The following is a 24,843-nucleotide window of genomic DNA, read 5'->3' as shown; positions in this document are numbered from 1 at the left end:
TCTGGATGGGGAATGGGAGAGGAAGTTCAGAAACCCTGACCACCTAGATTTTCATTTGATGCCCTTCTTTGTGTGTGTGTGTGTGTGTGTGTGTGTGTGTGTGTGTGTGTGTGTAGCACACTTAATAAAAACCCAGAGACAGAAATTGGGGTTCAACCTGAAGATCAGAAAGGCAAAACTGCCAGTCACTGGCTCTTACCTCTACCTCATTCCCAAATGGTGATCCTGCCTCCAGGAATCTCAGAATGAGACTGTGTCTGTCAACTGTCTCCTCCCATTTTATATTCCTCTCTAGGGCTGGGATTAAAGATGTGCCCCACTGGGATTAAAGGCATGCATTGCCTAGTTTCTATGGCAAACTAATGTGGCTACTGATCTAAGGTATGTGTTACCTCTGCCTGGTCTGTAAGACTGAGCAATGGGGTTGTTTTACTCTCTGATCTTCATTTATTAAAATGAATTTATTAAAATACAAATAAAATGTCACTACATGTGTGTGATGTAGTTAGATGTGTATTGTGGATGGACGCTTAAAAAATGCCACACTAACTCAGAATTGAGAAATAAATGGTTATTTATTTAGGGGTAGACTCACAAATCAGAATCCTCTGTTTGAATGGAGATCAGAAAACAAATCCCACAACCAGAACAGAGAGGCTGGAAAAGAGGCCGGACACATGCTCTACATCAGCACATACAGTATAAGAGGCCACACCCTAAGCTTGTCTCACTTCAACAGAACCCTAAGTTATTTAAATGCCATATTCTACAGCTCTTTGAAGTGGTTAAAGATTACCTACCTATGTAGAATATATTCTCTATGTATCTAAAGAACCTGATTAGTCTAACTATAAGTATGACAAACATAGATGACTATTGATCTGTAATCCTTAATACCTATATTACTTAAAAACTAAGACTTCATATTAGAATTTATACAATAAACAATTGTGCAACAAATAAGGACAATGACCTCAAAATGTAAACAATGTATAAGTATCTTGATCAGAGGTAGAAATGTACATTGCAATATGATAAATATATATCAATATATAAAAATGTTTTAAGCAGAGGTAGAAGCATGCATGCATGCAACATTCAATATTATTTAACTTTGTATCAATATACAAGAATCTATACCAATGTAATTGCCTATAAATTATAACTTACAAGTATTCACTCTATTACTCACTATTATTATTAGTGTGAGTAAGCTCACACTAATCTATTATCCCATCCAATTTTCCCTATTTTTTCAAAGAGGTCCCTGAGCCTATAAAATTCCCCCAACCCCCAGCCCTACACTAATTATAATCAGCCCCTAAATGATGTCCCTAACCCTGAGGACAAACTTTGTTGGGAGTGGGGACGTTGTCTTCTAGAATTACTTCCAGCTGTCATGGGGGTGATATTCTTTCTATGGGATCCTGTGAAAGTAAAATGATGGTTAAGATCCAAAATTCACATCTGGTATAATTGAAAATAGTCTCTGAGTATTTGGTGAAGGTCTGGCCAGAATTTTGTTAAAAAAAAAAAAGTACGCCATTTCAGCTAACCAAATTGGAACTATCTTGAGCAGCTGATACCCAAAACAGGTCTTGTAGTAGTGCTATAGGCATCATGACATCATATCAACCAGGTGGAGTTGTTGTGGAGCCCCGTCTTCTTTCTGGAAACTGCAAAGATTACTGCAGGAAAATTCATTGTTCATTCTGAAAAACTTAAACATTATTTATATAGACATATACAGACATATATATATTCAATGAAAGCTATGATAGAGACAAAAATAGGTATGAAGAAAAGTAAAATTTTTTCTAAATTCTTTTTTCTTTCTGTCCCATATCATGGCTCCTGACATGAGACAGAAACTCTGAATTTTTATTTTAACAACATGCTTGGATTTAGAGAGGGACAGAGCCAGTGTCCAACTCCAAAGCAAGCTCTATATATTTATAAATATAAATATATACATATATATAAGTGTATATGTATTAGCATTTGTACTTATGGATCATATTTGATTTTCTTGATGATCCTTATTGGGTAGTTATTTTTACAGCTGTTGGCATTCTTATGGGATTCTTGTCTACACCTGCTTAGTGCAGGCATTATATGGTGATCCTCATACCCTTCTGACATTCGCATGGGTCTCGAGGATGCTTTTCACAGCGTGTGCTTTTCCCATTGAGCCACCTTCCTAGCTCCTAATCTTTTATGAATTATCTATAATTACCCACTTTCTCTCCTATACCCTCAGCTTTTCTTGGAGATACTCTATTACATGTAGCTGAGGTAGGGAAAGTCTCTGCCAACAGGCTTAGTTTTATTATTTGTTTGTTTGTTTTTGAGATAAAATCTGTTGTAATTCAGCCTGGCTTCAAACTCACTGTCTTGGTCACTGTTCTATTGCCATTTCCACAGCAACTTTTATAAAAGAGTATATTCAATTGGGGCTTGTTTACAGTTTTCAGAGGTTTAGTCCATCTTTCTGGTGGGGGAGCATGGCAGCACACAGGATGACATGGTGCCAGAGAAGTAGTTGAGCATTTTACATTCAGATCCACAGGTGGCAGGAAGAGAGAGACACTGGATCGGTTTAGGCTTTTGAAACCTTCAAGTGCACCTCCTCCATCAAGGCCACACCTTGTGGGCAAATTCATGAGATCCCGTTTTAAGGGATATCAAATATTTATTAGGATGCCGTGATGGCTACACAGCTGCAGAGGTCTTCTGTTCTGCAGGGATGGGGGTGGGGTGAAAGTGAAAGGAAGGTGCAGTCTGATCTCTCACCACTGAGAGAGAGAAAGAGAGAGAGAGAGAGAGAGAGAGAGAGAGAGAGAGAGAGAGAGAGAGAAAGGACAGCTAGCAGGAATTGACTTTCTCCTTCAAACATATGGGAACCTGAGACTCAAACTCAAGTAAAAGCTTGGGGGGGGGGAGAGGTGCCTTTACCTGCTGAGTAGGTGTTCACAAGGACACAGTTTCAATGGGATCAATTGTAACATCACTGAGATTCATTGTAGCTTTTTTTGCTTTTTGGGGTAAAATTCATGCATAGAATTTTAAACTGTTGGGTTCACTGTTGATACTCTATCACGCAGCCATCACTGTCCTGATTCCAAAACATTCCGTCATGCCTTCACATTCCTGTAGAGTTAATTTAAAAAATTTTTAACTTCTTTCTGCTACTTAAAATTTAATTTATGTGCTAGTTGAAGTGTCGGGTCCTATGAGAGGTTTGAACAGTTTTAGTTTAGAGTATTTCCATAGCTCTAGCCCTTTCTACTTTAGAGTGTTTTGTTGTTCTTGTTTCTTTTTCGTTTTCTTTTTTAGCCAGGGTCTCCATAGTTCAGACCATCTGGAACCCACAATTCACCTGCCTCAGCCTTTGAAGTTCCGAGGTGACAGTTCCTTGCCACCAAGCCCAGCTTCTCTGACCTGACATTAGTCCGTTGGCAGTTGAGATAAAACAGCAGTGTCCCTTTCCCCCTCCAACTCTGGCACACAATCTTCAGGACAGTCTTTATAAAAGAATTTTGTACATGTCCACAGATGACCTTGAGATCTCTGCAAGCCCTGAGTACTTGGCTGCAGTTACATTTTCAGTGAGTCAGCACATTTGTAAATATGAATTTGAGCTGTTGAGGATCCAGTTTAGTTTTAAGTTTCCCATAAAAGGCCAAGGGTGATATGCGGTCCTGCAACCCCAGCGCTCAGAAAGCAGAGGCAGGAGGGTTATGAGGGTGATGTCAGCCTGGGTATGTAGGGAACCATTGTCTCAAAAATTCAAACAACAGCCGTCCCTTGGGGTAAAGAGCTTCTGACATGGTTTCATAGCTTCTGGTCATCTTACGGAATTTGTTGGGAAAAGAATGTCAGTAACTTCATTTCAGCATATTAATTGATTGATTAGTTGATTGATTGAAATGGAGGCTGTATTCTAGACTGACTGCATGTTGCCATGTAGCTGAGGATAAAAGCCTCTAACTCTCAAGGCTTAGGTTACAGTGCGGCGCGCTTCCTGACCAGCAGGAATGAACGGCCACGAAAACGAGATTCCTTCCCTATCACGTCTTTATTCGGAGTCACTCGATTGAGGAAAATTGGGGAGAAAAGACTCAGAGAGAGAGAGAGCTGAGAGCACAGGGATAAGAGAGATTAGAGAGAGCAGGAGAGAGAGCAGGAAGCCAGAGAGAACCTAGAGAACCTAGAGAGAGGAAGCCAGAGAGAACCTAGAGAACCTAGAGAGAGGAAGCCAGAGAGGAAGCAGAGCCCAGAGGCAGCTGCTTTTAAATGGTGGAGAGGCTTGAATGCTGTCCTGATTGGTTAATACCATTTGCTGGTTTGCGCATGTGCAGGCAAGGGTTCTCAGTCCCACGTGGCTAAGCCAGGTATGGACTTGTATACCTCCAAACTGCAGGACTACCTGTGCCTCCAGGTGGCTCCCTACATTACAGAATGTACCATAAAGCCTGACTTTATGTGGTACTGGGGATAAACACAGTGAGTGCCTCACACACGCCAGGTGAGCATTCTACCGACTGTGTTATTTCCCTAACCAGCTTGACTCTTTTGATTTGCTATATAAAGGCAAACTAATCTTACAGGAGTTTTTTTTTGTATAGTTGCCCTTTTTGTTGAACTTTTAATTCACATGTTTCTCTCTTCAACGTAGCCCAGATAGGAGCCCAATTCAAAGTATTAAATAATTTTAAAAGTTTTTAAAAAGATTATATTTTTTTAATTTGTATGTGCCAGTACCGACATGTGTATATGTAAACCATATGGAGGCAGTGCCTGTGGCCACACAGATGATGGGAACCTAACCTGAGTCCTCTTTAAGGTCAGAAAATGCTCTTTTAATTGCTGAGCTGTCTAATCTCTCCAGTCACAGGAAACAAACAAAAAAATCATATTGTTTTTATTGAGTTATATATTTTTCTTCGCTTCCCTCCTTTCCTGCCGCAACCCCTCTATCCTCTCCCATGATCCCCATGTTCCAAAAATACTCAGGAGATCTTGTCTCTTTCTACTTCCCATGTAGGTTAGATCCATGTATATCTCTCTTAGGGTTCTCTTTGTTGTCTAGGTTCTCTGGGGTTGTGAATTTTAGGCTGGAAACCAAATTCTTATTTCTCAGTGATTGGCACAGTACTGTTAGAGCTGTGTCTGTTTGATTGCATTTTACTTCTTCTGCAAAAGCAAGTCTAGCTTTGGGGCATCGGCTTCCCTGGAGTTGAAGTTACAGATGGTTGTGAGCTATCTGATGTGTGTGTTTGGGAGAATTAGGGTACTCTGTAAGAGCAGCATCCACTCTTCCCAGTCCTTAATCTACCTATTTCTGTAGTTAGTTTGCCTACAGTTTTGAGGTGGGTCTTGGTATTCAGGCATCTGTACTGGCCTGAACATGGGGTATACATCCTCAGCTGTAGCCACTAAGGGCACTACCTGTGCACATTCATTATGTTCACTTTTAAGGGCCCTGCCAACCTCTCATCTTTCCCTCTCTCTCTGTCTCTCTCCCTCTCCTCTCTTCTGTCCCCAGAAGTAGGTTTCCCCACTCCCCTTCCCCCCTTCCCATTAATTTTCTCCCAGTAAAAACCCCCTCCACCTGAGCTTTGTCGCATGGCATCTTTCTCTCTTACTCTGCTTTCTCTAAATTACAACAGTGGGTACCGGAGATGCAACATATGGTCTTAACCATGCTACAGAAGCATTGCATTTTTCTGTGTGTTTCTGTTTTGAGACAGGGTATCACTAAATTGCCTAGATTGTCTTTGAACCCAGTTTGTAGCCTTGCTAGACCTTGAACTTCTTATGTTCCTGCCTTAACCTCCCAAGTACTGGAATTACAGGACTCAGTTAGACATTCATTTCTAAATATGGCAGTTTCTGTCCACCCCTACGCCCCTTTTAAGACATTAATAAGTACGCTTAATGTTTTCTTTTTTTTAAAAAATATCAATTTTTGGGAAAGCGAAATGGCTCCGCTAGTAAAGCACTTGCTGCTAAGCCCTATAAACTGAGTTTAATCCCCGGGGAACCATATGGTAGAAGGGGCCAGTCAAGTCTAGCCAACTGCCCTCTGACTCACACCCTGTGTCACACGTGTGCTTCTCCCACATTTTTATTTTAATTAAATACATGTAACTAAAAATGAAATTAACTACGTATAAAAATTCCCGCTGTGAGGAAGGCGATCCCTGCATTGGCCATTGTGTGTAGTGGACAGTGCACGTGAACAACCCTGTGCCTACGGACTATAAGAAGACAACAGGGCTGCTCTGGAGGGCAGGAGTACATTCTAAAAAAGCAAATCTTCCCAGAGCTTCTGCAAGTCTGAGCTTTTGGGGTTGTGTTAGCCTATGTCTGTGGCTCTCTCCTGTCACTCAGGTCTCATTAGCCAATCAGAGCAGCCACACAGGCTGTCCAATAAGGGGCGCTGCTGGGCAGCTAGAGCCGGGTTCTTTGCCGCCATGCAGCGGTTCCGCTTTTTGGTTAGTGAGGCGCTGCGTGGGCTGCGCTGTGAGCGCCGCTGCCAGGAGCTGTGAGGAGAGGACCAGCGAACTCAGAAGCCGGTCATGGTGAGCGAGGGCCACTGTCCCCAGACTGGGAGGAGCGGCCGGCTGAGCACAGGAGCCCGTGTGGTGGGTCCTCCTCGCGCATGGGTTGGAAGCTGTGTCCTGAGACCCCAGGCTCTGGTCAGCTCCGCCCCTCGGGCTGCGTCTGCGTAGAGCGCTGGTCACCGTGTTGGGAGGCTCCGCCCCGCTCGCCATCCTTGTTGGTGACGTCACTTTGGTGCGGGCCCTCAGGAGGTGTCTATGTGTTAGGGTGTCTAGCTTCTCTGAGTTATCTTTAAGAGGTTCTGTACTTTACATTTCATATTTAGGTTTAGGGTGCACTTAGAGTTAGTTTTGTGGAGTTATAAAGTCTGTCATTAAATATTTTTACATATGGGTGTTAAGGTGGCCCACTGTTAATAAAGGGATTCCTTTGAATTTCCTTTGTCAAATACAGTTGACCGTATTTTTGCACATTTATTTCAGATTTTTCTCTTCATCTGTTTATTTCAAGATAGAATGTTTGTTTTGGTTTTTGAGATAGGGCTTCTATGGAGTCCTGGATCTCTGGAGCTTTCTTTGTAGACCAGGATCCTGTCTCTGCCTCCCTATTAAAAGTGTGCTCTGACCACGCCCACCAAAAGTAGTCTGTTTTTATTGTAGTTTTAAAAGAAGATGATAGTAACAAGTGAGTGTGCTGTTTCAGTGTGTCGACAGTTTTTCTTTCTTTCTTTCTTTCTTTCTTTCTTTCTTTCTTTCTTTCTTTCTTTCTTTTTGAGAAAGACACTCATAACTCAAGTCTAGCCTCAAACTCACTGTGTAACTGAGGGTAGCCTTGAACTTCTGATCTTTTTCCTCTCACTCACCTCAAGAGTGAAAGATTAAAGGTATGTGTCAACCCTGTCTGGTTTTATGTAGTGCTTTGAAGGAAACCCAAGGCTTCCTAAGGCTAGGAGTCCGTGCGTGAGCGTGTGTGTGTGTGTGTGTGTGTGTGTGTGTGTGTGTGTGTGCGCGTGCGCACGTGTCACATGTACATTAGATCCCCTGGAACTAGAGTTAGTTTCTGGCTTCCATGAGGATGAATCCAGATTATTTTCAAGAGCATCAAAGGCTCTTAACCCATTAGTCTCTCCAAGCTCATAGTGTTGGGGGATATCCATCAGAGAAGACTGCTTAGACATGAGTTTAAGCAAATAGAAAATATTTATCAGCCATCTGGTGACTACATGGGTGCCAGTTTCTCAGTGCACCACTGAGCCTTTCCCAGAGTGAGCTTCTAAACATAAAAACCATATTCTGGGTTGACCTACTTCAGTTAACAAAAGCAGTTAGCCAGAAGCAAAACTACAGAAGCCAAAATGCAAGGTTAGTACATGTACAGACTTTGCCAGAACTGTGAACTTTGATGGATTAGATCTTTGTTTTCATTTTGGCAGGTGGTGCTGTCTGTGTGCTGAGCTGTATGGCCTAAATGGTGCTTCCATCATGGAACCAGTTGTGCTAAGATCTGAGGGTCTTTACATTCCTGCTGTTCTTAGTGAGTGAGTCAAATTGTGGGACCATCCTGCTCTAAAGAGTTGTAGTTGGTCCCAGCTACTGAGCTGACACATACCTGGCCGTGAAGCTTAAGATGTAGGTTCCTAATGTTAATCCAATTAAAAAAAGAATAAAAGGCCCCACCAGTGCTGATAGAGTACTTAGCCAGGGGAAACCAAGAGAGCAGTTATGTACATGGTATCATTTTTTTCTTGTTTTGAGATTTTTTCGCTTTCTTAATTATTCTTGATCCATTAGCAAAAAGCAACAGGTTTCTCCCAAAGCCATACAATAGTTTCCTTTATCTCATCAAAAGTAAATCTAAATCTCTTCAATTTTGTAGGACCTTATTGGCAAGGGAATCTAAATGTTTTAATTCAGAAATTAAAACTTTTACTACCTGTAGATCCTGATCAGCCTGTCTACTTAGTTTGGAAAGTACCAGAAGAGACATTTAGTCAAACCATTAGTGTATGCTCACCACAAAGTCTCAGGGCCTTGATAACATTGCTGTTAACTCGATGAATTAGCCCATTAGACAGAATAGCTGACATCAGAATAAGGGGAGGGGAGTGACTAGCTTAAAGCTTTTGAGTATTAGATAAGCTTCAACCTCTTATAAGTCCTTCCGTTAATTTGGGCTGTTCCTAGTCACAAAAAGTTTTGTCAGTTGATGGGCTGACAGTCTGGTTAGTTCCTATCCCTCTGTAGTACGGGAGCTGGGTGTCTAAGCATAACCAGTAATCCTGACCTAATTCTGTCTGGAAATGATTAAGTCTGTCCCTAGATTCCCTTCCTATGGGATAGTCTTGATTCTCCAGGTTTTTTCCTGTTTTTTAAAGGCCAGAATCTTTATGGAATTTCCAGATATCTGATTTTATGGCTATCGGATTACATTTCCTTTCGTGTAGTTCTCCGAAGGGGGCTTTCTGTATATCCATCCATGTATTTTCAGGAAGCCTCTGTTTCACAAACCCAATTTTGCAATGGAAACTCCCTTGTTTTTGACAACTAGGGGGACCAACCACAGGGCATGCATAGAATTGTAAAGTGTATTTCTGTATTAAAAGATAACCCCCCCCCTCATCTTTCTCCAGTACAAAGAGACAACACTCAAAGTAGACAGCAATGTGCAAAGGTGAAGATGGATATGGGATGCTGGTCTGTAGTCACACTACCTGATGTCTTCCCTGCATGTCTTCCTCAGTTTCCAGGTCTAGGCCTGGAGTCAGTGGGCACTGGACCATGACCCTGTATTCATATCAAACATCAGATTCAGGAGGAGGTGGAGGGGCAGGGAGTCGAAGGACCTGGGGCTTAAATTACTAGTCTTTATTAAAGTTTTTTTGTGTGTATGCTTTCTGTAATTTTTCTTTTTCTTTTTCTCTTGTGTGTGTGTGTGTGTGTGTGTGTGTGTTTATGTTGTGGTAATGATTAGCTCACAGTTTAAATAGGAGATGATAGCTTTTCTATAAGACATTGTACAGAATTGTACATTTCCAGTTCTCCTGTGTTTGGAGGAATTTAAGGATGAGATCATTTGGGTCTTGTTTATCATGTTTTAAAAATAGTCATGCATTACCGATTACCTGTTTTTAATACACATAGGCCTAGTCATACCACTTTTCTCTGTTTGTGTGTTTTTATGATTGAAGGTTCATTTCAAAGAATGTATTTATTTCATCTTAAGTTACTAACGCTTTTGTTAGGAAATCATTCATCGTGTTTCTTCATGGTCTTTTACATTTTCATGGTAGTGATGACCAGAATGTGTAACGTGTATATGCTTGTGTGTGTGTGTATGTGTGTATGCATGTGTATGTGTGTTTGTGTGTGTGTGTGTGTGTGTGTGTGTGTGTGTGCAGAGACCCGTGGACTTTAGAATTGGCCATCCAATTCCTTGGAACTGGGATGACTGGCAATTGTGAGCTTCCATGAGGATGATGGAAACCCAACCTAGGTCTGCTACAGGAGTTGTGAGTGCTGTTAACTACTGTTCCCTTCTCCAGCCCCAGCAGCTACTCTTTAATTGATAATTTTGCATCTTTTTTCCTAGTTTGGCTATAGGCTAGTTAGTTTTTCCTGCTCTTTTTGTCACTGCTTTGAGACAGGATCTCTTTACGTAGCACTGGCTACCCTGGAATAGGCTTATTAATTGATGTTTTTAAAAGAACTGAGTTTTTCAGTTATTGGTTTTTTGTGTTGATTTCCTGTTTATAATTCTGATGCAGATATTTTGAGGGTTCCACTTAACTCAGGGGGCTATGATGCCAGACAACTAATGGTCACTAAAACCATGCAAAGCCTGAAACTTCTCACTTCTTGTCTTATACTAAGGAGAAAAAGAAAACATGGACAAGAAGTGAACAAAAGTGAATGCAGATTCATTCAGACAAAAATGAGAAAGAACTCTTAAGAGTGGGAGGGATGTATGTGTGTGTGTGTGTGTGTGTGTGTGTGTATGTATGTTTTGCTGTGCCCAGTGGTCTTTTATGGACTTTACAGTAAAAATTGGATGCAAACCTAGTTAATTCTAATTGTAACTGATCAGTTTTGAATGCACTGGGAGAGCAACCAGTTAAGAATCCCTAAACTATATTTATCCTCCCTTGCTTATTTGTCCATTTAGGGGAAAGGTCACCTGTGCTAGGTGACTAGCTCATGATCTAACATTAGTCCCTGCTTTTACTGTTTAAGGCAGTGGCTTTCAACCTGTGGGTTACAACCTATTTGACAAAGGGGTTGCAATATCCAAAAATATTTACATTGTAGTTCATAATAGTAATGAAATTACAGTTAGGAAAGTAGTTCTATGGTTTGGGGTCATAACAACAGGAGGAACTGTATTAAAGGGTTGCAGTGTTAGGAAGGCTGAGAACCACTGGTCTAAGTGGAGCTTAACTTCACTCTCTTTTCGCCTTCCACAGGGCAATCCTACTACCAGGGGATGAGGTGATGAGCAATCTGATTGCTTTGTGTTGGTGAGAGATGCTTTATGTTGGTTAGGAATAGCAATTACAAATACCACTGGGATGATCAGTTTAACGGTTTAAGTGTTGTTAGAATTTGGATGTGAGGCTCTACCTCGTAGGAGAATCAGACAGCTTGATTAAGATGAAAAGAGAATGAAAAGATGTCCTGTAGGTATAAGGTGGGAGATGATGTCTGTTGGCGAGGGTCGCCATTTGTGGTGCTAAGGAAAACTGGACTACAATGTTAAGTCAGGAAAGTTTGTCAGGGAGAACAGTGCAGTTCATGGATTGACAGTGTAGTCATAATCTTTGCCGCATCCAGGTTTATCCTAGGATTATCCTAGGCTTGTTATAGACATGGTGAACATGGGAGGTTCTACAACCTCAGGGTCCTGTCCATCCTCAAAGTGGAGACACACTTGTCATACTTCAGGATCAGAATTAGTGACATTTGTTGGTTTTCAAGTTTGACCTGAACACGATTTTTTTTTTTTTTTTTTTTGGTCATTAACCTACTGAATCCAGTCAGTGTTGTCTGCTGGGATGCTAAGTTGCTCTTGTGCAGGTACTCATAGCTGCTGTGGATTTATGGGTACATTTGTTGTATCATGTTCCAAAGACAAAATTATCAGTGATCTTACTCACCCCTCCAGCTCCTCCGTTTCCATACTTCTGTAATGTTCCCTGATTGTTGTCTGGGTTTCTGTTCTGCCTGGTTTCTGTCCTCCCACCAGGTCCCAAAGCCATTTAGCCCCAAAGAAATCACACAGAGATCTGTCTATATTAATGATAAATGGATTGACCCATTAGTTCAGGCTTCTTATTAACTCTTATAACTTATGTTAACCCATTATTCTTATCTATTTTAGCCACATGGCTCAGTACCTTTTTCAGTGGGGCAATCACATCTTCCTTCGTCTGTGGTTGGTACAGGACTGGGGAGGAATGGGCTTCCTCTTTCCCAGAATTCTCCTATTCTCTTTGACCTGCCTCTATTTCTTGTCTGGTTGTCCCACCTATACTTCCTGCCTGGCTACTGGCCAATCAGCATTTATTTAAAACATAATTGAAAGAATATAGACAATTGTTCTACACCACCCTGAGTTTGGGTGAAGTTAATATAGATGTCCTGTTTAGGCTTAGACACTTTGAAAAGTTGTGAATTTTTGCTTAAACTGCTGACTGCTACCGAGAGAAGCTTCTCTGACCAAAGTTGGAGGAAGAATTAATTTACAGGCATAGGCATGCATATTTAAAGACAATCTTACAACATGTTTTTAGCAAAACAACACCAATAGCTTCCTTCATAGGACTTGTAACCCTCTGAGCCAAGAGCGTTTGACCAGGTTTATATTTGAATGTGAATTTCTGTAGGACGAGTCAAAGATCCAACTCAAAAGCAGTTGGTTACCGCACAACCTTTATGCCACTATTGTACCAGTGAGCACATCTTGCCTGGATGGTAGATACTGTAGCATGCAGGACTGGCTGCAGAGATACTGTTGATGTATCTTCTCCCATTGTGGTCTACATAGCACCTTCCAGCATTATGAAAGTTAGCACTTCCCGAGTCTTGAATCTCCCTCCAGCATGGACTCTTTCAACTTGGGAGAAATTACTATACAATAACCTATGCTTTCTTCCAGCACTTAGTTTCTGTCTGCCTCCTCTTTTGATCTCAGAGAAGGTGGTATGTAAATTCTTCTTGAAAGGTAAAACATTAGGCCGCCATGTCTCATCTGCAACTGCTTAATTCTCAGGAGTACACCCGCAGTTGTGAATCTGGTAAGCTTATGGAACTTCTTTTTAACCGCTGAGACTTAAGGCACCTCCCTCCAGGATGGAAGATTTTAATCTGGAAGAAATTGCTATGCGCCAAGACAGATGAGACATGAGAAATGAGTCACATGTGTGGATGGTGCCAGAGTCCTCATTGACTACCTCATGAAGGAGGAGAATATTTTCTGAGGATGAGAAGACTTTTAGTGGCTTCCTGAGTCCCCTATGTGAAGCTCTTGAGTGAGGATGTGAAGGAGAACATAAGTGGGTAAGGGAATAGAGTGATTGGGGAGAATACCACAGGGGAGAGTGAGGTGCTTTCAGAAAAACACAAACACTAGCCTTTTAGTCATGGGGTCACGGGTTATAGCAGGCTGTCTTCCTTTTTCCTTCACCCTAAGTGCCCACCATAGAGTTTCTTTGGTCAGTGTCTCTATAAGTCAGGATTTCTTGTAGGAAGCCAAATAAAATGTTTTAGTTTGTCTGTCCCTTGGTGGGAGATAGTGGTATGGAATGATGCTGCTAAGTCCTTTAGGTCTTGTTGGAGAGGCGTCCCAGCGAGGTACCATCAGTTGAAGGGATCAGGCAAGGGAGGCAAGAACAGAGTTTCTCTGATAGTTGTAATGAGAATGGCCCCCATAGGCTAATAGATTTGAATGTTTAGGCACTAGCGAGTGGAACAATTTGAGAAAGGATAGAGTGATTAGAAGGTGCGGCCTTGTTGGAGAAGTGTGTCACTGGGGTTGAGCTTTGAGGTTTTGAAAGGCCACACCAGGGCTAATCCCTCCCTGCCTGAAGCCTGAAGGTTAGAAAGTAAAGATTTCAGCTCCTGTTCTTTCTGCCTCTCACCATGCATCCTGACATGATGATAATGGGCTGACAACTCTCAAACTGTAAGCAAGCCCCAATTAAATACTTTCTTTTATAGGAGTTACCTTGGTCATAGACTCTCTTCACAGCAATAGAACAGTAACCGAGACAGTTCTAAGATAAGCCCTCATACTACTACGTACGTATATGGAGTGATAACACACACAATAAAAATAACTTACCAAGGCAAAACGAGACAAAATTTTATTGAAATACTTTATGGAAGCAGCAGGTGAGTTCCCAGGGAGGGAGTGCATGGATGGAAAGAAGTGGAGTTCTTTTGATAAGAGTCAAAAGGAAGGCAGAGACAGGAACTCTGTGAGTTCATGGCCAACCTTGTAATGATTTCAGCCACAGAAGGCTGGTACTTCTGGATTCTAGGGGTCCTGCAGGTGTAGACAAGCTCTCAGGCAGAAGTGCCTAAGCGCCCCCTCAATATTAAAGCAGTCCTCCCCTCCCCCACTTGGTGTCATCTACATATGACTCAGCTAAGCCCTTGTGCGCATATGTGAACCCCATCATCTGCGTATGACATAGCCAGATCAACCCCCTGTGCGCATGTGCTAGGCAGCTTTTAAAAGCTGGACATGCCATCTTCCTCCCTCTCTCTGCACACTGACTTCCCCAGGCCTGTAATGCCCCCTTTAATAAACTCCTAAGCAGGTTTTTTGCATGTTCTGTGTTTCCTTCTCACTCGTGCCAGGTAATTGCAAACCTGGCCTACATCAGAGAGTTCTAGGACAGTATAGAGAGACCCTGTCTCAAAGACAGTCAAGGTCGAAGTGGCTTGGTCTTAGCTTGTAGAGTCTGTATATAGGCAAATGTGGAGACAGTGACACCTTGTTGAGTAGTAAAATTTACAGTGTAAGTTGTTTTTCTTCATTTATATGTTGGGTTACTAAAGATTAGTTTCTACATGGTGTCCTGATAAATTCTGGGGATTTGCTTTTACTTTTGCCCCTTTGTGTCTTTTTAATGTATTTCAAATGTCCTCATCTTCGTTAGACAAGTCATCATACTATTGTTCAGAAGACTTTGACAAGTGCTAGACACTTGTGTTACTAGAAGGTTTGAAAATGTAGATTTTGGTGACTCCTAAGGGCGCTGTTTGAGCTGTGATTTTTATACAGGTATAATTTAGACGAGATGGCATTTTAGTGACACCATCTTCCTCTTCCCCCTCTCTCCCTCCCTCCTCATATAGGGATCTTTGTAGGCAGGTTTTGAGCTCTTAGATCAAGTGATCCTACATCCCAGGTTCCCCAGTACCTGGACTACAGCATGTAATATACCCAGATACTTTAAGTTCTTGTAAAAACATGTGCCATCTAATTGTTAGATTTTCTTTGACATTTACTAAATGGCTATTAGAAAGTTGCTGTCTATTGGTGTAATACTCCGGGAACATGATCAAAGAAGGGTTATGAAGAATTTAGGAGCCAGAGTATGTGTAGGAAAGCTGTGAAATGCCATCTTCTAGGTATGGCATGGGCTCATGAACTCACAGCATCTATGGTTATTTGCATAAAATCATAGAAATCACTGACTAATGAGCTTGGCTTCTCTCTGAGGAACCACTGGCAATTGATAGTTGCTAAGGCAGAGGATTAAGTATTCTTTGGGTGTATGGCTGCTAGAATGTTGTTGGTATACATTCAGAAAACACTAATTTCACTTTGTGGGTAATAAAAACAAAAAGAAAAATAAAGACTAGAGAAATTGACTCATCTGTTAAGAACATATTCTCTGTAGCCTTGGAGGCTGTCCTGGAACTAGCTGTTGTAGACCAGGCTGGCCTCGAACTCACAGAGATCTACCTGCCTCTGCCTTCCGAGTGCTGGGATTAAAGGTGTGCACCAGAGAGCAGCTTTGCTCTTACAGAGGATGGAGGTCTGGTTCCCAGCACTCACACGGTAGCTGTCCGTAATGCCAGTTTCAGGGGCTATGATGCCCTCTTCTCAGCTCTGTGGTGCATACACGTAGACAAAATATCCATATACGTAAAATAAAGAAATCTTTAAAAGCGAAACAAAAAGTGAAGGGAACTTGAAGTTAGGAGAGGCATATGTTGGGAAGAGGGGTACAGAGAGAGTGGGAGAAGTAGTTGGGGGTGAATATGATCAATACATTCTGTATTTATATGTGAAATTATCAAGTAATATGTGTAAATATTAAAAATTGTTCTTTTGGAATCATTATTGGATATTTCACATTTGCTGTTTTATTAAATTTGACTGAGTGGAAACTGCTTTCAGGATTTTAATGTTTCCCTTGATGTAGTCACAGCACAGGTGCAATTCCCCACTTAGCAAGTTTTGACAACTTGTTAGCCTAAGCGTGTTGTCTCGATAGATTCTTCCATTATTGCTGTTCACTGAATGTTCAGAAAGCTAACGGGTTCAGAAATGCCAAATGTTTCCCTGAATCATTTAGACTGTGTGACTACTTAGTGACTACCATTTATGCTTGTAATATCTCCTAGAACCTTCAGTACACTTTCATCAGTAAAGCTCCTAGTTATGCCTAAGAAGTTCCAAGGAAAAGCAACCTCTTGACTGTATTATATTTTGTACATTATACTCCATTCCATTCTAGAAAGAGAAGTTGAAGCAGCCCAGTAACATGCTCCAATCCCTGAATGTGGTCATGAGAGAAATGGTCCTACTTCACCATTTCCTGCATGAACGTCAGTTGTAGCATTAGAACTCCGCTGTCATTGCATAAGCGTTTGGAGACTGCAGAATGTGTGAACATCTTATCAGTTATCCACAGTACTGTCACTTTCACCCATTTTCTTATGCACGCATATGGGATATTTTAGGACTCAGTGACCTTTGAGGATGTGGCTGTGAACTTCACCCAGGAAGAGTGGATTTTGCTGGATCCTTTTCAGAAGAACCTATACATCAATGTGATGCTGGAAACCTGTAGTAACCTTGCTTCTGTGGGTAAGAATGCTAATGTTCCTTCACTTTGTCAGTTAGACAAGTGTTTATTCTTTTTGTACTTTGGAATGTGGAAAGGGAAGAATTATGTGAATAAATCAGACATGGGTACAATGCGCATTAACTCTAGAAACTTACAGTTTCTTTGAGGTTTGTAATAATTTGTGAAAATTTTTCTGGGTCTGTATTTTAGGAATCAAATCAGAGTACCAGACCAGTGAAGAGCATTATAAGCATCCTGGGAGAAATCTAAGGTAAATTACATGTATTAGTGGGAGAAAATAAATTTTGAGACAATCTTAATGTGTTATGAAAATTTGTGAGCAAGTAGCAAGGCTAGCACAAATTTAAATTACTCATCATTAGAAAAATTTCACAGAAATATGTAATGCCATGTAAGAAAGCTATTTAGATTTGAAAAGCAGTTCGCTTGTAAACAGTATTGAGAAAAGTGCATGTATGACCTTTTTTGTTCTAATAGTTTGAAGAGCCATACTGCAGAATCCCTAATCCGTTTAGTTTGAGAACAGTAAGATACTGCAGAAGACATACACTTTCCCTGATTTAGGGAATAGTGGAAATCCAAAACCTAAATAGTCATCAGTGAAGCAATCACTAGTAATGTGCCTGCCAGTGTTTATAGAAGTCAAATACTAGCTATGGTCTGGGGGAGTAAGGAGAAACCCCCAAGGTATCAAATATCAGTAGAAGTTCAGAAATTTCAATTCGAGTGAAACTGTGTGCATGTATTTTGTATGGGGAAGTTTTCATGTCTCCTTGATCCTTTAATAGGAACATCACATCCCACCCTGGATACACACATGAGCTTGAGTATGGAAAGAAGCAATATAGTTCCAGTTCTCTCGCAACCATTCACATATACATGGGAGCCCCCAATCGGAGAGGAACCTATGAATGTGAAGTATATACCGAATCCTTTGGTTTTCCAAGTTCATGTGGAGTGTATCCGCAGATTCACAGTGGAGAACAGCTCCGTGAGCATAGTCAATATGACACAGCCTTTATTGGTCCCAGTTCATTTTGTGTTCGTAGTGGGACTCACACCAAAGAAAACCCTTCTGAATCTAAACCATGTGCTGCCAGTCTGAGTCCTTTCAACTACCTGCCGTCTCCCTGCGGAAGTCCTAATGGAGAAAAGCATTCTGGTTGTATGCCATATGGCAAAGCTTCCAATTGTCAAAATTCCCTTCAAAGACATGAAATAATCCACACCGGGGGAGAAGCATATGAGTGTAGACAGTGTGGTAAAGTGTTCCAAGGTCACAGCTCCCTTCAAAGGTGTAAAATAATTCATGCTGGAGAAAAACCCTATGAATGTACACAATGTGGTAAGTCATTCATTTATCCCTATTTACTCAAGATGCACGAAAGGTATCATACTGGAGAGAGACCTTATAAATGTAAGATCTGCGGTAAAGCGTTCCTTTGTTCCTCTTTCCTGCAAAGACACAAGAGAACTCACACGGGAGAGAAACCGTATAAATGTAAGCAATGTGCTAAGCCCTTTAGAGGTCTCAGTAATCTCCGAGTACATGAAAGAACTCATACTGGAGAAAAACCCTATGAATGTAAACAATGTGGGAAAGCTCTGCGAAGTCACAGTTCCCTTCAAAGACATAAAATAGCTCACGCTGGGAAGAAGCCCTATGAATGTAAGCAGTGTGGTAAGTCCTTCATTTACCCCTACTTACTTCAAACCCACGAAAGATCTCATACTGGAGAGAAGCCCTACAAATGTAGCATATGCAGTAAGGCCTTTCGTTGCTCATCTTTCCTGCAAAGGCATGAAAGAACCCATACTGGGGGAAAACCCTACGCGTGTAAGCAATGCGGTAAGACTTTCAGAGGTCATAGCTCCCTTCGATTACATGCGAGGTCTCACAGTGGGGAGAAACCATATAAATGTAACATTTGTAGTAAAGCCTTTCTGTGCCCCTCTTTTCTTCGAAGACATGAAAGGACTCATACGGGGGAAAGGCCCTATCAATGCAAGCAGTGCGGCAAATCCTTCAGAGGTCAGAGTTCTCTTCAGCTCCACGAGCGATCTCATAGTGGAGAGAAACCCTATAAATGTGAGATCTGCAGTAAAGCCTTTCTGTGTTCCTCTTTCCTTCAAAGACACGAAAGGATTCACTGTGAGGAAAAACCCTATGCGTGCAAGCAGTGTGGCAAAGACTTTAAAGATCAAGGCTCCTTTCAAAGACATAAGGTTTCTCATGTGGGAGGAAAACCTTACGAATGTAACCAGTGTGGGAAGTCCTTCATTTATCCGTGTTTGCTTCAAGTCCACGTCAGAACGCACACTGGGGAGAAACCCTATGAATGTAAGCAGTGTGACAAAGCCTTCAGGAGTCTCAGTTACCTCCGTATCCACGAAGGAAGCCACACCGAGGAAAACCCCTATGAGTGTAGACAGTGCGGCAAGACTCTCAGTTGTTCCAGTGCCCTGCAGTTACATAAGAGAACACACACGGGAGAAAAGCCCTACGTGTGTACGCAGTGTGGGAAGGCCTTCAGGGGCTTCAGTTATCTTCGTGTCCATGAGAGGACGCACACTGAAGAAAAACCCTACGAGTGTAAACGGTGCGGGAAAACTCTGAGTTGCTCCGGTTCTCTTCAGCTGCATGAAAGAACACACACGGGAGAAAAGCCCTACGTGTGTAAGCAGTGTGGGAAGGCCTTCAGAGGTCTCAGTCGTCTTCGGGTCCACGAAATCGTTCATACTGGGGAAAAACCCCATGAGTGTAAACTGTGTGGCAAGGCCTTCAGATACCATAGTTTACTTCGAGTGCACGAAAGGACCCACACTGGCGAGAAACCTTACGCTTGCCAACAGTGTAGTAAAGCCTTCAAAAGTCTCAGTAATCTTCGAATACATGAGAAAACTCATAGTGGTTTCTACGAATGTAAACAGTGTGGCAAAACCCTCAGTTCTTCCAATTCCCTTCGAGCGCACGAAAGAGCCCATAGTGGAGAAAGATCGTATGGCTGTAAAGAGTGTGGCAAAACCTTTAGACGCTTCAGTAATCTTCAGGTACACGAGAAGACTCATGCTGAAGGAAAACCCTATGGATGTAAGCAATGCGGCAAGTCCTTCATTTACCAGTATTTACTTGAAAAGCACGAGAAGGCTCATACCGCGGAAAAACCCTATAAATGTATGATATGCAGTAAAGCCTTTATTTGTCCGTCTTTTCTTCAAAGACATGAGAGAATCCATAGTGGAGAAAAACCCTATGAATGTGTACAGTGCGGCAAGGCATTCAGAGGCCTCAGTTCCCTTCAGTTACACGAAAGAGCTCATGGTAGAGAAAAGCATTATGACTGTACTCAGTGTGGTAAGGCCTTCAGATGTCACAGTCTCCTTCGGGCACATGAACGAACCCATACCGGTGAAAAACCCTATGAATGTGAAGCATGTGGCAAGACCTTCAAAAGTGCTGGGTACCTTCGAATACATGAGAAAACTCATAGTGGTTTCTATGAGTGTAAACTGTGTGGGAAAGTGCTCAGCTGTTCAAGTGCTCTCCAGTTACATGAAAGAACACACACTGGAGAAAAGCCCTACGAATGTAAGCAGTGTGGGAAGGCCTTCAGAAGTCAAAGTTCCCTTCGAAGGCATGAAAGAATTCACGCTGGCGAGAAACCCTATGAATGTAAGCAGTGTGGGAAGTCCTTCATTTATCCGTGCTACCTTCAAATGCACGAGAGGTCTCATACTGGAGAGAAGCTCTATAAATGTAATGTCTGTAGTAAAGCCTTTCTTTACCCCTGTTTCCTTCAAATGCATGAAAGAACTCACACTGGTGAGAAGCCTTACGAATGTAAGCAGTGTGATAAAGCCTTCCGGAGTCACAGCTCTCTTCAAATGCATGAAAAAGTTCATACAGGAGAAAAACCCTATGAATGTAAACAGTGTGGCAAAGCTTTGATAAGTCAGAGTTCTCTTCAGAGGCATAAAATGGCTCATGCCGGAGGAAGACGCTATGAATGTAAGCACTGTGGTAAGTCCTTCATTTATCCGTATTTACTCCAAATTCATGAAAGATCTCATACTGGAGAGAGACCCTATGAATGCCAAGACTGTGGTAAAGCCTTTACATGTTACCGTTCCCTTCGAAGACATGGAAAAACACATACCTGAGCTGGGGGGGGGGGGAACCGTTATGAATGCCAACAAACATGCAAGAATGTTCAGAATTTCTAGTTCTCTTCAAATAGTGGAAGTACTGGGAAAAGAGCTAATGAATATAACACAAATGGTGAAGGCTTTAGAATTTTTGTTTGTTTGCTTGCTTGCTATGGAAAGCTTGGTAGAACTCACTGGAGAAAATTCTGTGACTCTAAGAGATGTGCTATGATCTTCAATTCCATTTGAAGACATGAAAATATCTGGTGTTAAAGCCCGTGATTTGAATGGAATATGATATTCATTTCTTCAACACCCACTCAAATGCATAAACTAGTGTACCATGAAGGCAGTTCTGTAGAAGCAGACATTGGATTGCTGCAGTTTGGAAAGTAAAGCTTATATTTTAACCACACTAAAGATCATGCGATAACTCCGATTGGAAGAAGATTCTACAAATTTATATGTATTGAAATACTGAAGCAAATCATGTTCGAAGTGTTATAGCATGAATGAAAAGTTATGTAATTTGTGAATGTATGGTGTTTACCAGTGCTTTGTGTTTGAAGAAAATTGCAGCAGCACCTGACATTGCAGGCCTGTCCTCTTGGGGACTGTGGTTTTAAGGCAGGAGATAGTAAGTTCAGGGCCTGTCCAGACAACTTAGTGAGACCAATCTCAATAAAAATTGGAAAAGATATATATAAGTAGCTCACTCGTTTAGCACTGAGCTCCCAGTGTAATTCCCAGTCCCACCATCAAGAGAAATGAGAATGTCCCTAGGTGATGAATTTCTATTTCTTTTGCAGGAAAACATTGAGGTGAAGGTTTTCTAAGTGTAGACACAAACTTTTAACAGCAGAAATAATTGCTGGTATAAATTGTTAGACAATTTCCTAACCATAGTGTAGCCTACCATACACTTAAACTACATGGTATAACTTCAAGACTCTTCTAGTCTGTGGAATGTAGCTTTATTGCATACCATAGTCATAGCACCAATAAATACTATGAAACAAAAGATTTGGTATAAAAATAAATATTCTTCAGATGAAGAATACTTACTGAGAGTAGAGTTTTTAAGGACTAGATTTTCTTCTATCAGAGACTTTTAGGTGAATATAAAGTCATTGGACACATTAATTTACTGTAACTCTTATCAACACTGTAGACTTTGTTTATAGTATATTGTTTGCCTAAAGACACTGTAGGCTTCATTTATAGCATATTGATGTTTTCCCAAAGAATACATTATCTTATAACATTTATGGTGTGTATAAATTTAATACTTATGATTTTTGTAATAACATTATTTAAAATGTAATCATATACGATTGCTTAAAACTGTTTCTTTGTGTGCTTATTCTTTAATTTTCGCATTGTATATTTTTTTAAAAAACTTGTTTGTGAAAAATGTTATCGTTTAGAACACTGAGGCAGGAGGTTGGTGTTTGTAGCTATCCCTGACTATATGCAGAGACACTGAGACCTAGAATAACCAGGTCATGACAACCTTGCACCTTCTTGTCTGTCATGGAAAGACACCTCTTTCTTAAGCGGTCCTTTGAGAAGGACCTGTCGAAGTTCCTGAGAAAGCCTCACTTTTCTGAAATAAACAAGTGGTAGTGTCCTTATTGGTGTTTTTCATTGGTGATTTGTTGTAAGCAGGTAAAACACCATGCACATTTCTATGTTCGTGGAAATCTTTTGGCATTAAGTTTAAGCTTTCAAATGTATGACGATTCTATTGAGGTCTGTAAATGCTTTTGAATTCTTTTGGGCTCTATTTTTCCTTCTGCAGTTTCTTTGAGATTAGAGACTTTTGAAATAGAACTAGCTGCGTTATCAGATTGCCATAAGACCAGGGGAGATGGGATGGTGTGTTTTAATTTGGATATGAAATTATCCCCACAAAGTCTTGTGGTTGGACACAGATTTTTAGTCTGTGGTTTCTGATTCCTTACTGGATTGCAATAACTGAGATTCACCTGGTAACATGTAAAGGTTTTGAACACAGTGATTAAAAATTCAGATTTATATGTGCATTGATTTTCATATCACTGGCATCACTCACCCATGTTTGTATCATGTGATTTAACTGTACCTCCACTTTGTTCTGATCATGCAACATGTGTATTGAATGTGATGTCATGCCATGCCATGCAATTAACATAACAACTCTTTGAAGCACCTTAGCTCACACATAAGACTTGCTGACTGTTGCAAATTGAAATACTTTTACTAAATTCCAAGAGTTTTCTGCTCTTTTAGAAATACTGATTTAATTGTAGAAAACAGACTTTTCTACTTCCCAAGTATCATTCATCAATATATAAATACCAAAATAATTTACCTTTGTATTGTATAGTATAGCGTAGCTTTGAAAATTACTTGAATTGCCCTGTTGTGTGTTGCATGCTTTTAATCCCAGCACTTGGGAGGCAGAAGCAGGAGGATTCCTGTGAGTTTGAGGCCAGCCTGGTGTACAGAGTGAGTGTTAGGACAGGCTCTAAAGCTACAAAGAGAAACCTTGTCTCTAAAAAACAATAAAAAAATTGCTTGAGTTACTTACTTGTATTTTATTTAAAAAAATCATTCAGTGATTATTGGGTAGGAATAAAGAAAAATATTTTAACAACTTATTAAATGGCCGTAAGTGTATTTCTGCCTTTATTTATGTGATGTTGTCCATATTTGACAATTATAAAACCAAAGTATCAATTAACTCTTAAAAACATTCTCTGTGTGCTACACTATCGAATATTCAGCTAAGATTTTACGTTTTATGTAAAAATAAATATGCTCATTCTACTAATATACATATTTACTTTCATGGTATTAAATGATAAAAGATATATTCACCAAATATATTTGTTTTTCAGTAGATTTCTTTTATTATCAATAAATGTATCATTTGAACACCCACTTCATATACGTGTGTATATTCTCGGGGTTGCATAACAATTTCTTATACAAAAGGAGTCACAAATAAAAAACTGAATTATTCTGGTGGTCTCTAGCTTATGACACTGTTTGCAGGGCAGGAAAAACCTTTGACAGATATGACTTACCTAGAGTTAAGTGGGTCTATGAAAATCACACTTTCAGAATTACAACCATGCCTCAGTTCTTGGCTATCTTTCTCTGTTCTCGTACTATTAAGGTGAAGATTTACAGGCACATAGTCTGGCTACCATGGAGATATTTCACATTGTTTATCATTTCCATGCCATGATAGACTGTGTCATCTTAAACCACAACAAGAAATATTTCCATAAATTCACTAGTATGGTATTTTTGACAGCAGACAGACAGGAAAGAGGGAACAGGAGAGAGAGCGAAGAGAAAGAGAGAGAGAGAGAGAGAGAGAGAGAGAGAGAGAGGAAGAAAGAGAGAGAGAAAGACGTCCTTCTGTATATGTATTGCTTTTATTGGTTAATAAAGAAGCTGCTTTCAGCCAATGGCTTAACAGAATATAGCCAGGCTGGGATATATATATATATATATATATATATATATATATATATATATATATAGAGAGAGAGAGAGAGAGAGAGAGAGAGAAGGCAGATTCAGAGAGTCACTATATAGACAGAAGCGCCAGAACCTTGCCAATACGCCACAGTCACATAGCAATACACAGATTAATAGAAATGGGTTAACCAAAGATATAAGAGTTAGCTAGCAATACTCTTAAGCGACTGGCCAAGCAGTGATTTAAGTAGTATAGTTTCTGTGTAGTTATTCCTGGAGTCTGGAAAGCCGGGAAATGAATGAACAGCCTCCCAACAAATTGGCGAGAGAGTAGGCAGAGTCAGAGAGACATCCTGTAATCATGTAGCACTGATTCCAGATGCACTGGAACCTTACTGGTAAGCCGCAACCACGTGGCGATACGCAGATTAATAAAAATGGGTTACATTAAGATGTAAGAGCTAGCCAATAAGAAGCTAGAGCTAATAGGCCAAAGAATGATTTAATTAATACAGTTTTTGTGTGGTTATTTCAAGTCTGGGCAGCTGGGAATG

The 24,843-nt window shown here is 40.8% G+C and overlaps 1 protein-coding gene across 2 annotated transcripts; it reads left to right on the top strand.

Annotated features, from left to right (window-relative positions):
- Positions 1 to 6,478: 6,478 nt before the first annotated feature.
- On the top strand, positions 6,479 to 23,745 carry LOC125405507 (uncharacterized). 2 transcript variants are annotated; one of them, XM_085695738.2, is made up of 5 exons: positions 6,499 to 6,587; positions 8,000 to 8,100; positions 16,542 to 16,668; positions 16,859 to 16,919; positions 17,458 to 23,745. In XM_085695738.2, exons 3-5 carry the CDS (start codon positions 16,635 to 16,637, stop codon positions 20,828 to 20,830), a joined length of 3,468 nt encoding a protein of 1,155 aa, XP_085551864.2. In that variant the 5' UTR covers positions 6,499 to 6,587; positions 8,000 to 8,100; positions 16,542 to 16,634; the 3' UTR covers positions 20,831 to 23,745. The 2 variants fall into 2 exon arrangements, with proteins under 2 accessions (XP_048298032.3, XP_085551864.2); XM_048442075.3 differs by lacking the exon at positions 8,000 to 8,100 and having other exon boundaries at positions 6,479 to 6,587.
- The last annotated feature ends 1,098 nt before the right edge of the window (positions 23,746 to 24,843 follow it).

Source organism: Myodes glareolus, chromosome 1, assembly GCF_982192425.1.
Source record: "Myodes glareolus chromosome 1, mMyoGla1.1, whole genome shotgun sequence".
Lineage (NCBI taxonomy): Eukaryota > Metazoa > Chordata > Mammalia > Rodentia > Cricetidae > Myodes > Myodes glareolus.
Note: the sequence above shows the minus strand (reverse complement) of the source record. Positions and strands in the feature narration are given on the sequence as shown.

Bases quoted from the DNA above. Each gene is read 5' to 3' on its own strand.
- LOC125405507 (XM_048442075.3), top strand. The intron at 16,669-16,858 runs GTAAGAATGCTA...TCTGTATTTTAG, and splicing joins TAGTAACCTTGCTTCTGTGG to GAATCAAATCAGAGTACCAG. The intron at 16,920-17,457 runs GTAAATTACATG...ATCCTTTAATAG, and splicing joins CATCCTGGGAGAAATCTAAG to GAACATCACATCCCACCCTG.